At 36.4% G+C, this 13,669-nt stretch overlaps 1 protein-coding gene across 1 annotated transcript in view; it reads right to left on the reverse strand.

Moving 5' to 3' along the window:
• Window positions 1–11,388: 11,388 nt before the first annotated feature.
• The window catches only part of CNTN6 (contactin 6), a 272,495-nt gene continuing 270,214 nt past the window's right edge, over window positions 11,389–13,669 (reverse strand). Inside the window, 3 exon segments of the mRNA XM_075550875.1 lie at window positions 11,389–11,431; window positions 11,433–11,493; window positions 12,889–13,057. Coding sequence (XP_075406990.1) covers window positions 11,389–11,431; window positions 11,433–11,493; window positions 12,889–13,057 — 273 coding nt within the window.

Raw genomic sequence — 13,669 nt, forward strand, 5'->3', positions numbered from 1 at the left:
AGCACACCAGCCTGAGTGTTCACAAGGTGTCAAGGGATCAGTTATCAAGAATCATCAGAACAAAAATCTTACCACAGTGAATGAGCAGGAGAGTGCGGAGTGGAGACCCAAAGCCCATGTGTAAGGTCACTGGACATGCCCGTACAGAAGGGTCTTGGGGAGTAGATGAGACAATCAGGGTGCGATGTAGCAATGATGAAAAATACAAATTTCCTCTAGTTCCTAAATGCTTCCTCACCCCTTTCCACAGTCATGATTCGAATCCTGCCTTGCAAGCCTGACTAGACCAGAGGATGTACACTGTTAGAGATGGGAACTAGAAACACAGGGAAGCCAGGGCGGATGATCTCCTCACGACCAGTGGTGTGAGTGGTGATACTGGGAGGGTATACGGAGGGTGGCTTAGAAAGGGGGAGCCTATTTCAAGGATCTACATGTGACCTCCTCCCTAGGGGACATACGACAGAAAAGTGTGGGAAGGGAGACATGGGATAGAGCAAGATATGACAAAATAATAATTTATAAATTATCAAGGTTTCCTGAGGGAGGGGGGAGGGGGCGGGGAAAATGAGGACCTGATTCCAGGGGCTTGAGTGGAGAGCACATGTTTTGAGAATGATGAGGGCAACGAATGCACAAATGTTCTTTACACAATTGATGTATGTATGGATTGTGATAGGAGGTGTATGAGCCCCTAATAAACTGATTTTAAAAAAATCTTTTAGAAGAGGAAGAAGGAGCCCTTTATAATGACATGAAATTTTTGATGAGTAAAAGTATCTTTAAAACCTATTAGAACTTTTTATATTAAAAATATTAAAACTCTTTATGTGCAGATAGATTTGCTGAATTGCATACCATATTGTCTTAGTTAACATATTAGCATTGAAGCTCCAGTAAGAGATCCCTATGTTAGGGCAAACTTGGGCAGCTTTGTAGGAATAATTGTGAAACTCTATTAAAATTTTTATACATAATCAGACCAATTTTGGGTTATATCTGAAATAAAAAATATTTAGTGAGCCAATACATAAACAAATAATGTAAACTTCAAAGAAGTAAAATAATTTGACAGGAAGTGGTAAAAGACTCTGGAAGATTTTGATGATTATTAAAATCCAACGTTCTAAATATTATCAGCAGGCATGAAGTGAAATCTGTTTATCTGTTCTAGGTGACAGCAATATGTTGCAACTCCTTCAAATAAACTTACTAATTATAGTTCTTAGATCAACTACCATTTGCTTAAAATATTATGTGATTACAAGTATTGCTCAGAATAATTGAGCTCTAATTTTTCATGTAAGTTTTTGTGGTAGTTAGATTATTTTATGTCAACTTGAAGATGTATGAACATGTAAGAGTGGAATCCAACATTTCAATAAGGTCACAGGCTGATGATGCCTCCTCGGGACTGTGGCCTTCTTTTATTCAAGGCCCTTGGACTCTCCCCTTTTTCCTGCCCCTTCACCTTGCTGGGATTCTGCCACTGACCCCGCTAGTTGCCAGTGCTCTGAATGTTTCCAGTGACCTTGAATCCACGTGATTCTGCACCTACAGACCTGTAATCTTCACACCTGCATTCTGCATCACCTTTCTGTATCACCAGCACATGGCTGCATGTGGCTTAAGTGGACATACAGGCTAGCATCTGACTTATGAAACTGGGTTCCACTGGGCTAGGATGCCTTCTTGATATATACTTACTTCCTGGTATGAAGCTCTTTCTCAAACATATGTGAGTGTCACTGGATTTGTTCCTCTAGTCAACCTGTTCTAATACAGCTCTTTTAAAATAATGATTGCACTCTCTTAAGAAGCTGAAAGAATGAAAATAGCTCCGTATAAGTTTCAACAATAATTTAAGATGACAACATATTTATTTTTAAGCAGCTATTCAAAGTGATCTTCTTTAAAAGTCTAATAATATATTCAATTATGCTTTGCTGTCAACAAAAATAGGCTAAAATTAGTGTCTTCAAATTTGATTCAGGAGATCTTATAACTACTGCACTTAAAGGTAATGAGTTGCCAAAATTCATTATCATTACAACCTGAAATTCTTAAATATACTTGAGATTTGCCATGAGTATATAGCATTTGAGGATCAAATTCTGTCAGTGTGACATTTACCTCCCAAACTTAAATTAGCCATAAAAGATGCAGATTATCTCATTTTAAAAATTATGAGTCCATAAGGCTACAAAGACATCACGTAAATTTCCACAATCTCCAAATTACGACCTTTCCAACTTCCTAATTACTATTTGTCTGCAGGCATAGTGCTTGGCATCACTTATGAATGTATGATTTATCAAAGTGTCATTGCACAAAGTCAATACATTTCTGGGGAAAATATAAATTTTTTTTAGAAATTGTGTAGGCTTTCCAACTTCAAAATGATTTAAAATCATTAACTAATCATTGTTGTTCAAGAATAAAGCATTACACAATACTGCATTCAGTCCCAGGAATAACATGATAAAGCTGCTTAATAAGAGTTGAAGTTATATGCTTTTAAAAGCAAGACGATATGTAACATTTCTGATGTTTTCTCAAAAAATAGTACATTGAAAGAATTTTATTTTCATTATTTTATCTGTTTGAAAGATACATTATTTATCCATCAGAAACTATGCTACTTATATTTTAATCAGGCTTAAAAATTAAAATTACAAATTATCCTAAAGAAACTATAATTACAAATTATCCTAAAGAATAACAAATTGCCTCCACCACTGGGTGTAAATAATAGTTCATAAAGCAAAGTTGTGTTTGAAGCATCTTTCTCTGTGATTTTGAAAGTATCAAATATTTTGAAAAAGAACAATATTATAAAGCAATATATATTTTTAAAAGCAATATGTTGAAGAAAACATTCTTTTTCTGTAAGAATCACTTTAATACAACACAATTGTGATCCAGATCCAAACTCTATTCTTTAAAGAAATGGAAACATAAATTGCTAAGGTTATACAGGAAGTAAAGAGATGCAGAATAAGCAAAGAACTTCTTAGGAAGAACAAAATCGAATGTCCCTGACAAGCTGACCTCAACACCTATTATGTGGTGACAGTAGGCAAAACAACCTAGTATTGTGGTAAGTATATAGCTTAATGGGACAGAATAAAAAAACCCAGAAATAAATTCATCTACCTACAAAGCTTCCACACAGGACCCAAAACATTAAATGGAAAAAAGAGATAGCTCTTCAACAAATGGTGCTGGAAACATTGGATCTACATCTTCAGAAGAACAAAACATGTACAAAAACAAACTCAAGATAGATCGAAAATGTAATTGTAAATCCTACTTTTATAATGATTATCAATGAGGAAATAGGGACAAACTTAAGGGTCCTACCGCAGGACATAGATATACTAGTGAATATAACAAACGGAGCACACAAAGTAGATGTCTGGGACCTACTAAAAATAAGATACTTTTGTGCTTCAAAAGACTTTATTAATAGTTAAAAAGTCTATGGAGTGAGAAAAAAATCATTAACAATGAAACAATGAACAAGGGACTAATCTCTACTATCTGGAAAAAAAATGGAAAAACCTCAATTTTAAAAAAATCAAGTTAAAAAGAGGGCTAAGAACATGAACAGACAGTTTACCAAAATTGTCAACCAAATGGCTAACCAACATTAAAAAAAATGCTTATGCTCATTAGCCATCCTTAAGATGCAAATCAAAACAAGGATAGGATATCACCTCACACGACTATTGCAGCTCCATGTGCGGAGAAAAAAGAAACAGAAAACAACCAATGTTGAAGAGGTTGCAGAGATTAGAACTCTCATACACTGTTGATGGGTCTGTAAATATATATAACTACTGTGGAAATTGATACCTCAAAACAATTGGGAATAGAAATTCCATATTAACCAGAAATTCCTCATATATATATCTATCATCTATCTATCATCTATCTTAAAGAAATAAGAACAATAACAGAAATATGCACTCCCATGTTCATTGCAATACTATACTATTCAAAATAGTAAAAAAAGTTGCAATTTGCCCAAAAGCCTATGAGTAGAGGAATGAATAAAGAAAATTTTATAATTACACACATGGGTTCCTGTGCAAAGTTTATTTTCTGCTTTAAGAATAATGAAACCATGAAACATCACATGACATGGAGGAACTGAAGACTATTATGCTGAGTGAGATTAAACACAAAAGGACAAACACTGTATGAGACCACTACTCTAAGTATAAAAATGTATTCAAAGACTTGCCTGCCCAAGAGAACAGACTTTGGAGTTCCTAAGGACAGGTAGGTAACGCTGTGAAAAGGAAGCAACAGACGATAAGGTTGACAGGTATGGACTTGGATGGAAGGGAATACAGAGGGAAAGAGGACTACAGGGTAACGCTGGTAGGACACAATGGGTGCTGGTGAGTCATTTGAACTGTTGAAAGCCATGTAAATCTCCTATCTAGTTAAACATTTAAAAATACATCAAAATATTATTTTACTTTAAAACCTAGTAGCTACTTTATATAAAGCCACAAAAGACAGAGGTTTTAGCATGTCAAGTTAGCATGCAAATAACCTCAAAAGTTAAGACAAAAATAATCCAGGATTTTAAAAGTGTGTTTTTTTTTTAATTCAAGAGTTTCTCTGTGGTCCGGATGCTTAGGTGTGGTGCTGCTCACTGAAAGATGGACCGTTCCTACACAGAGATGCTGCAGGAAAGAGGACATGGCTAATGAAAACCCTCTGACGCAAACAGTTCTCCTCTGCACTGGTAGGAGTCTCATAAGACAAAATTCAACAGCAACAGTTTTGTTTTTTATTATCTTTGTTATCCTAATTCAATTCAGCTTTTGCATATTGTCCTTCTTAGGCATCTTATGGTCAACTACAATGCACATGGACCCATAAACAAGAGACGAAAACAGTACCTGACACTGTGTCCTGTGTCATCTTCACAATTGTTTTGTTGAAATCATTATTGAAGCCACTGGATCAATCTATATCCTTTAGCATCTTGCTCATTTTTGTTTATGCTCTGCTTACAAAACATGATATCCTTCTCCACGAGACAGACTGGTCTTTCCACTCCCATAAGCAGTTACAGTCTCAGAAATCCATAGAGGGGTCATTATGATTCAGCATTGACTTGATAGCAATGAGTGAGGGACTAATTGATAACTATGATTGATAGCCAGATTGATAATATTAGTATGCTGTAAAATATTAGATTCGCTTTTAAGTGGTAATAATGATAATGAATTTGGAATTAAAGGAAGTTTCAGGTCACCTCTGATTATTTATATTTGCTGCTAAAGTTAGTAAACATTCCTTCCTTTAAAGTATATAGTTAAAGAAGAGGCACTGAGCAGGAAGGACTATGGTGTAGTGGTTGGAGGAAGAAAGAAAATAGAGTTGAGTTTGAAAAAATCCTTTTCTAGGGAGCCTAAATCTTTATAGGATTGTTATTGTTGGTAGATGCCTTCAAATTGGTTCCCACCCATAGTGATCTTATGCACAACCCAAACACTACTTAGCCCTGCATCTTCCTCACAATTGTTCCTATGCTTGAATCCTTTGTGGAAGGCATTGTGTGGATCATCTTCATGAGGGCCTTACTCTCCTTCCCTGCCTCTCTACTTTAGCAAACATGATGTTTTTCTCCTCTCACAATATGTACAAAGTATGTAAGATAAAGTATTGCTATCTTGCTTCTAAGGAGCACAGATTTGTACTTTAAGCGTTCCATGGTAAGTGTAATATTTGTTTCCAGCACCACAATTCAAATGCATTAATTCTTCTTCGGTATTGTGCAGTAGACTAACCTAATAATACAACTTGTTTTTTGATCTGTTAACTGCTGCTTTGTGGGCACTACCTGTGGAGCTAAGCAATATAAAATCTTTGACAACTGCCACCTTTTCTTGATCATGATGTTCCCTATTGGTCCAGTTATAAAGACTGCAATACTTGAACTTCATCAGCAATTGCTTCAATTCCTCTCACCTTCAGCAAGCAAAGTGTGTCATCTGCATATCTCAGGTTGTTGATAAGCCTTCCTCCAATCTTGATGCCACATTCTTCTTCCTAAAAGCCAGCTTCTTTGATTACTTTATCAGCATACAGATTGAATAAGTATGGTGAGGGGATATAATCCTGATGCACATCTTTCCTGATTTTAAATCATTCAGTATTCCCTTGGTCTGTCCATAAAACTTCTTCTTGACCCATGTATAAATTCCTCGTGATCACAATGACGTGTTTTGGAATTCCCATTCTTGTCAGTGTTACCCATAGTTTCTGATGGTCCACAGAGTAGCTTGCCTTTGCATAGCAAATAAAACAAAGTAACATCTTTCTGGTGTTCTCTTCTTTAAGCCAAGATCCATCTGACTTCAGCCGTGATATACCTTCCTTCATGTCCTCTTTAGAATCTCATCTGAACCTCTGGCAGCTCCCTATAAATGTATTTTTGTAACCATAGTTGGATAATCATAAGCAAAAAAATACTGCTATATACTTTGAGTCTTCTGTTGGGTCACCTTCCTTTGCAATGGTCACAAATGCTGATCTCTTCCAGTCAGTTGGCTAATTAACTGTCTTCCAAATTTCCTGGCATATGAGTGAGTGCAACCAGTGCTCCATCAGCTTGTTGAAATATTTCAGTTGGTATGCCATCGATGCCGGGAACCTTATTTTTAGCTAATGTTTTCAATGCAGCTTGAAAGTTTCCTTGCTTCATCACTGGTCTTTGTTTATATGCTTCCTCCTGAAATGGTGGAACATCCACTAGCTCTTTTTGCTACAATGACTCAGTGTATTCTCTCCAACTTCTCTCGATGCTTCCTGTGTCATTCAATATTATGCCCATATCATTCTTCATTATTTCAACGTGAGGTTTGATTTTTTTTCTTGAGTTATTTCAGTTTAAGATATGCTGAATGCATTCTTCCACTTTAACGTTCTTATTATAGGTCTTTGAGGATTTCCTTATAATACTGGACTTTGTTTTCTCAAGATGCCATTAAAATTATTTTTCAGCTTATTGAGTGCATATTTCCCCCCATTTTTGTTAACTATGCTAAAATTAAAGCAAGTTGCAGATTCTCTTCTGACATACACTTTGATCTTGCCTGTCATTTTAGTGACCTTTGCTTTTTTAATTAATGCTGTTTTTGATGTCCTCCCAGGCCTCTTAGTGTCTTCTGTGTTCAATGTGTCCAATCTGTTCGTAAGACATTCTTGAAATTCAGGTGGGATAGACTTACAATTGCATTTGGCTCTTGTGGACTTTACAATTTTTTTCTTCAGCTTTATCCTGAATATATATATCAATTAATTACATAATTAATTACATAATTAATTACATAATTACATATATATTTAATTTATTACATATATATATAAATTACATATATATGTAATTAATTGATGGTTTATTCCACAGCCAGCCCCGGGCCTGGTTTTAGCTGCTGATAATTGAGATTCTCCATTGTCTCTTCCTACAGATACAGCCAATTTGATATATGTGTATTCCATCTTCTCTGTCAGTTGGTTGTACTAGTGGTATTACACCACTTGTCTGCTAGTTTGTCATATTGTGGTGGCTTAGGTGTTACAGTGATGCTATGTCACTGGTATTTCAAATGACAACAGGGTCCCCCAAAGTGAACAGATTTCAACATAGCTTCCAGAATAAGAATAGGCAACACAGAGGACTTGGCTCTGCACTAAGAAGGAAGGAGCCATTTATGCATAGCTTCCAGGCACTGTCAGATAGTCAAAGTTTAATGAATGAAAGCAGGATATTGTAGGATCCAGTGAGAGAGGCTGGTCCCTGTAAGTAGAAGGGCACTCAAAATATGACTGAGGAGTAGCTGATTTCTTGGAGTGGAGTCAGCCATGGTGAGGTGAGTGGGGTAAAACTTATGAGAGTGAAGCTTTTGTGATCACCAGTTGCTAATAGGATACAACTCAAGGTAAGGAGAAACAACTGCAAAATCTTCTAATGATCAGATGCTACAGATATCTTCCATCTGAAAGTAATCAAACAAGCAGTCAAGAGTCATTGATAATTATTGTCAATTGAATTGAAAAATTGCAGAATAGTCGCTGTAAAATATGGGCTTGGCAATAGAAACAAGTGGAGGTCACATGACAGGATTTGGTAAGGCCTGTGGGTTGTTCACAGCAAATGCTTTTTCAGCAGCACAAAAGGAGACTCCTTTGTAGAGTTTAAGGATAGTGTTTCCCCAGTTCAAACTCTTTTTACCTTTGAGAATGTTCCCTGTCAATGTAGTGCTTTTATACCACTGCAAGGTCACTAGTTCGAAACCGCCAGTCATTCCACAGGTGACAGATGAGGATTTCTACTCTCACAGAGTCTTGGAAACCCGTATGAGCAATTCTACTGTGTCCTATAGAGTTATTATGTGTCTTCAAATTGGTTTTATGCCAAAGTTTTGTTTTGCATTCCGATACTTTATAAGAGGGGCCCTGATCATTAACATGAAGGATTGCAAACCAGAAAGTTAAACCTCAAGCCCAGTGCCACTGAGTTCATTCTGATTCCTGTTGACCCTCTAGGACAACGGTAAACTTATCTAACATGGTAACTCCTTACAGGGGTAGAAAGCTTCCTTTTTCTCCCCAGGCACAGCTGGTGGTTTTGAACCTCTGACCTTGTAATTAAAAGCCCAAAGCATAACCACTATGCCACCAGAGCTTGAAACCATCAATTGCTCCTCAGGGAAGCCCACAGGAGCAGTTGGACCCTGTTCTATAAGGTCGCTATGAGTTGGAATCAACTACATGAATTTTTGCTTTTGTGTCCCTTGTAGGCACAACAACATACATTTTCCCCTTTCTTTTGAGAAGCATAGAAGTTAACATGCTTTTAACAATAATCATCTGGAAACCCTTCAAGAAGGATTTCTTGAAACACCATGAAACATATTTTTCAGAACTGTCTTGATAGTTCCATCCTTTAGTGTCATTTCCCTCATTTTTAAAATGATATACTTTTTTCTTAAAACATTTTTAATGACAGAACAAAAGACTGAATTTGTTTTCATTGTGTATTGGACATTTTAAAACTCTGGTAACTTATTCATTAGTGGTTTACTTCTCTGCAGCTATGACAACAGTCCCATTTATTGATGCTTTATGATGCCACATGTATCATTACAGATGCTGGATGCCCATTATATCATTCAATTCTAATAGCAGTGACACAGATATGACTTGATGTTGTATATTCTGATACCTGGCACTCCCATGTGCAGAATAGAATTGTGCTTTGTCGGATAATATTATCAGTAGCTTTGGCAATATGGAAATTGATCACCAAGACTTTCTTTTGAAGTTCTTCTGAGTACATTTAAATCATCACCTTCCAATTAGTAGTCAAGTGCTTACGTAACCACGTGGGCTCCTCAGGGATAGAGATGACAATAATGATTGGGGATGGCAAAGATGTATTCAAGGTCTTACAAAGTTTAGTGGTGAGGTGAACCCATTGCAAGCCAAAGCACAGTCTTCTTAATATGTTGTCATATTATATTCGTAAACCTTTATCCTGAATTTATAAGTAAAAATATAAATAACATCAAATCTTGAATAATAGATGCAGTTACTACTCAACTTACCAAGGGCTGGAGATTACGTTTAGGGCATTATGAGTTTTTGCTTGTGTGTTTGCTTACTCAGATCAAGTAAATTAGATACATAATGAAACGGTGTGTGTCTTAAAAGTTTAGTTCATCATTGCTTCAGTAGTAGATCTGAGTAAGCAAACACACAAGCAAAAACTCATAATGCCCTAAACGTAATCTCAGCCCTTGGTAAGTTGTGATAACCATTAAGATCATATGTCAGCACTGGTATCTGTGAACAATACAGATGTATTTTGGACAGGGAGCTGTTTACATGAATGTGCCAAGCAGTGCTTGCTCTTGCTTGTTTGTTTTACTCCATAAAACTATGCCAAATGATAGGTCGTTGGGGAGAGCAAGGCTCATTAATTTGTACTGTGTGCTTCATGCACTATTCAGGCAAGGAGCAGTTTCTGACCTAAGGAAGGTATCTGTCCGTCTGTTACTGACAACATCGGGCATGTTAAGCAGCTCTGAGACTCTTTAGAAATGGAAATAGAAAAAATTCCTTTATTATCGAATAGTTTCAAATCATTTTTTAGTAAGATTCAAATGTTTTGCCATGTTATGAAGGCAAAATTAGTGTGATTGTTTTTCACATCTAGGTCATTACAATAGTGAAGTTGATGGGATGTGAACAAGGGCTGATGGGCAGCAGGGACAAACCCCTCAAGCCTGTTTGTGTAGAAAATAAATGATTACAAGGAATCATATGGGTCTAGTCATTAACCTCTCTTTTCCCATACTGCTTCTTGTAGACGATGCAAAACCCAAACGTGGTACCATTGATGAGGAAGCGTCACCTTAGAGAAAGAGCTAACCCACTGAAAGCTGTCTAGACTCTGGACAGTATAGGATTATTTTATCACTATACAGAGAAATTGGCAACACATATTTTGAAAAAAATTATAATATCTGGCCAGAGAATTCTGTTCCCAGATATCTTTATTTTATAAAAATAAGGCCATATATATTGTGATCAGTTTTTCATAATTACCTGAGATTTATTCATGCAAAATTTCCCTTAAGGAACTATGAGCTGCTTTCAAATCACAAACAGACAAACGAAACTACTGTTAGCAATTGCTGGTTGCATACCAGAGTTGTCAGGAGATTATTTTTTGCTTGGTACTCATTTCCATTCCTTTCTATTTCTTTACACATAAGAACGCATTTTTGTTATTTTTATTACTTTACCATTTAAAAAATGAACTGAGAAAAATGTCATGTATATTGATATATTAATAGGTACAAATAATTCAATTCTGAACTTGATTCAAAACTATTAATAACACTACGTGCTTTGAGATTGCTTACATTTTTAAAGAATACAAAATATAAACAAAGTTTTTTATTCTCAAGAAAATCCAAAACTTTGAATATTGAAGTAAATTGCCTACAGCACATAAAAATGAACCTCTCAACTAACTGCAGATTTCTGATGTATTCGTCAACATCAAGAGGAACCATTGCTGTCCTCCATGTAAGTCACTTAAAATACAGAAAGTTTGGCCTCCACAGGTATTTTTGGCACCTTTGAGACATATGCAATCATGTTTGAACTTTAAGATTCAAAAGTGCTATGGTTGTTTAATGATGTAGCATAGATATTTATCAGATCTTAATAATATATATTTTATTTTTTCTCCAACAAGTCTGTATTAAGAGTGTGTCATGAACCTGGGATCTGGAGAGCTTATTTACAGAATGATTTATTTTTTAAAAAAATCCCTCAAAGATTATGTTTTTATTCATCATATAAGTGGCTGAATAGTAAAACAGTAAAAAATCATGACAACTGACAGAAAATGGAAGCTACTTTCTAAGACTGGAATTCCTCTGGAACTCAAACCTGCAAAATAAAAATAAAAGCATCTCAGTATAGATTAAAATACTTGCTAGATTAATTCTTCAAAACACTGATTGCATGCTATCATATCTCTTCAAATAACATTTTTAAAACATTTTATTAGGGGCTCATGCAACTCTTATCACAATCCTTACATATACATACATCAATCGTATAAAGAACATCTGTACATTCTTTGCCCTAATCATTTTCAAAGCATTTGCTCTCCACTTAAGCCCTTTGCATCAGGTCCTCTTTTTTCCCCTCTCTCCCTGCTCCCCCCTCCCTCATGAGCCCTTGATAATTTATAGATTATTATTTTCTCATATCTTGCCCTGTCTGGCGTCTCCCTTCACCCCCTTCTCTGTTGTCCATCCCCCAGGGAGGAGGTCACATGTAGATACTTGTAATCAGTTCCCCCTTTCCTACCCAGTCACCCTCTACTCTCCCAGTATTGCCCCTCACACCCCTGGTTCTGAAGGTATCATCCACCCTGGATTCCCTATGCTTCCAGCTCCCATATGCACCAGTGTACAACCTCTGCCCTATCCAGTCCTGCAAGGTAGAATTCGGATCATGGTAGTTGGCGGGAGGAAGCATCCAGGATCTGGGGGAAAGCTGTGTTCTTCATCGGTGTTACATCGCACCCTGACTGATTCATCTCCTCCCCTAGACCCCTCTGTGAGGGGATCTCCAGTGGCCGACAAATGGGCTTTGGGTCTCCACTCTGCACTTCCCCCTTCATTCACTATCATAAGATTTTTTTTGATAATGCCATATACCTGATCCCTTTGGCACAAATAACATTTTTATTTCAATTTCCATTCACTTTCTATTCAATTTTAGTAAGCTTTTTAAAGTCTTCTCTTATGAAACTGTTTTAGAGGTAACAAATGGAAGAGGAGAATATTTAAACTGGCTAATTTTTTGTAACACACAGATTAAATTCTGACCCCTATGAAATAGAAATGATTTTCATTTTGCATGAGTGATTCTGGAGTGAGTGATTCATCCATAGGGGAAATATTCAGTTATTATCATGTGCTAACTCTGATTGATGTTAGCCGCTTAGAATAGTGTATTGTGGAGGACTCAGACCTTCGACTCAGACCAGTATGAATGTAATGATTAAGCTATGTCTGCAAGGAGTACAGAGATGGTGGTACATCTACGTATTGTTAATATTGGTCAGTCCTATTCTAAGAGGCATATGATTGCCAATCGAAAAGCTTTTGACTTTGGCTAACCGAATCATGAAATTATATATCAATGGTACATCATTGATTTACTTGTTAATTTAAACTTCAGACAATGGACTGGAGAGTTTCACATCAGCCTGCTTTCTTGCTCAACTTCTCTAGAGTCTCAGTTCAGAGTAGCCATGGTGACTCAACTTACGTGACATTTTGGGGATCCTGATTTCCTCACTGCTGCTTCCATCTCCACCATCACTAACTGTTCTTATTTCAATCAAGTAATCTTCTTCAAACGGCACCAGAAGCTCAGCTGATGTATTATTTGTTTCCAAAATATGAATTTTACTGTGTCTGTTTTGCCGATACAGAATCTGAATAAAATGGTGAATCATGTTAACACAGACATGTGGCTTTAATATGGTTCAAAAACTGACATGGAACAATTAGTACATATCCTTTAAAGACTGTTCCATCTCTCAGATGGAAATAGCAGGTGAAGTTTTTCATTAAATTTAGTTGTTTTGCTTAAGAGAAGATCTTATTTTTGGCCAGTGCCTCGAAGATGAGAGTAGATTTTCTCTATTAATTGAGTAGCTCGAGGCCGTTGTCTTTAGCACTTGCTGTGAAAAGTCACTGTTTAGTTTGGATGCATTTCAAATACCTGCATACATGGCTCTGCCATGAGACGATGTCCCTTACCACTGATGGGATTGGTTGGCTCTGCGCATTATCTTGTTAAATTCCTTTTCTGTTCATAAAATACTAAATTATAGTACAGACAAAGCTCAAGAAATAATATCTGGCTACATTACTTATATTTCTTGTCTCACATCTACTCCCTACATCACTTATTGATGGCAAAGAGGGTCTCTCAAGGAAATATCATCACATTTTGTAAAGTTTCATTTATTCAGGCCTCACGATACACTACCAGGCCTGAGAAGGTAAGACTTTTTTCAGTTACAAATTTGTATCTGATGATG

Source organism: Tenrec ecaudatus, chromosome 5 (genome assembly GCF_050624435.1).
Source record: "Tenrec ecaudatus isolate mTenEca1 chromosome 5, mTenEca1.hap1, whole genome shotgun sequence".
Taxonomy (NCBI): domain Eukaryota; kingdom Metazoa; phylum Chordata; class Mammalia; order Afrosoricida; family Tenrecidae; genus Tenrec; species Tenrec ecaudatus.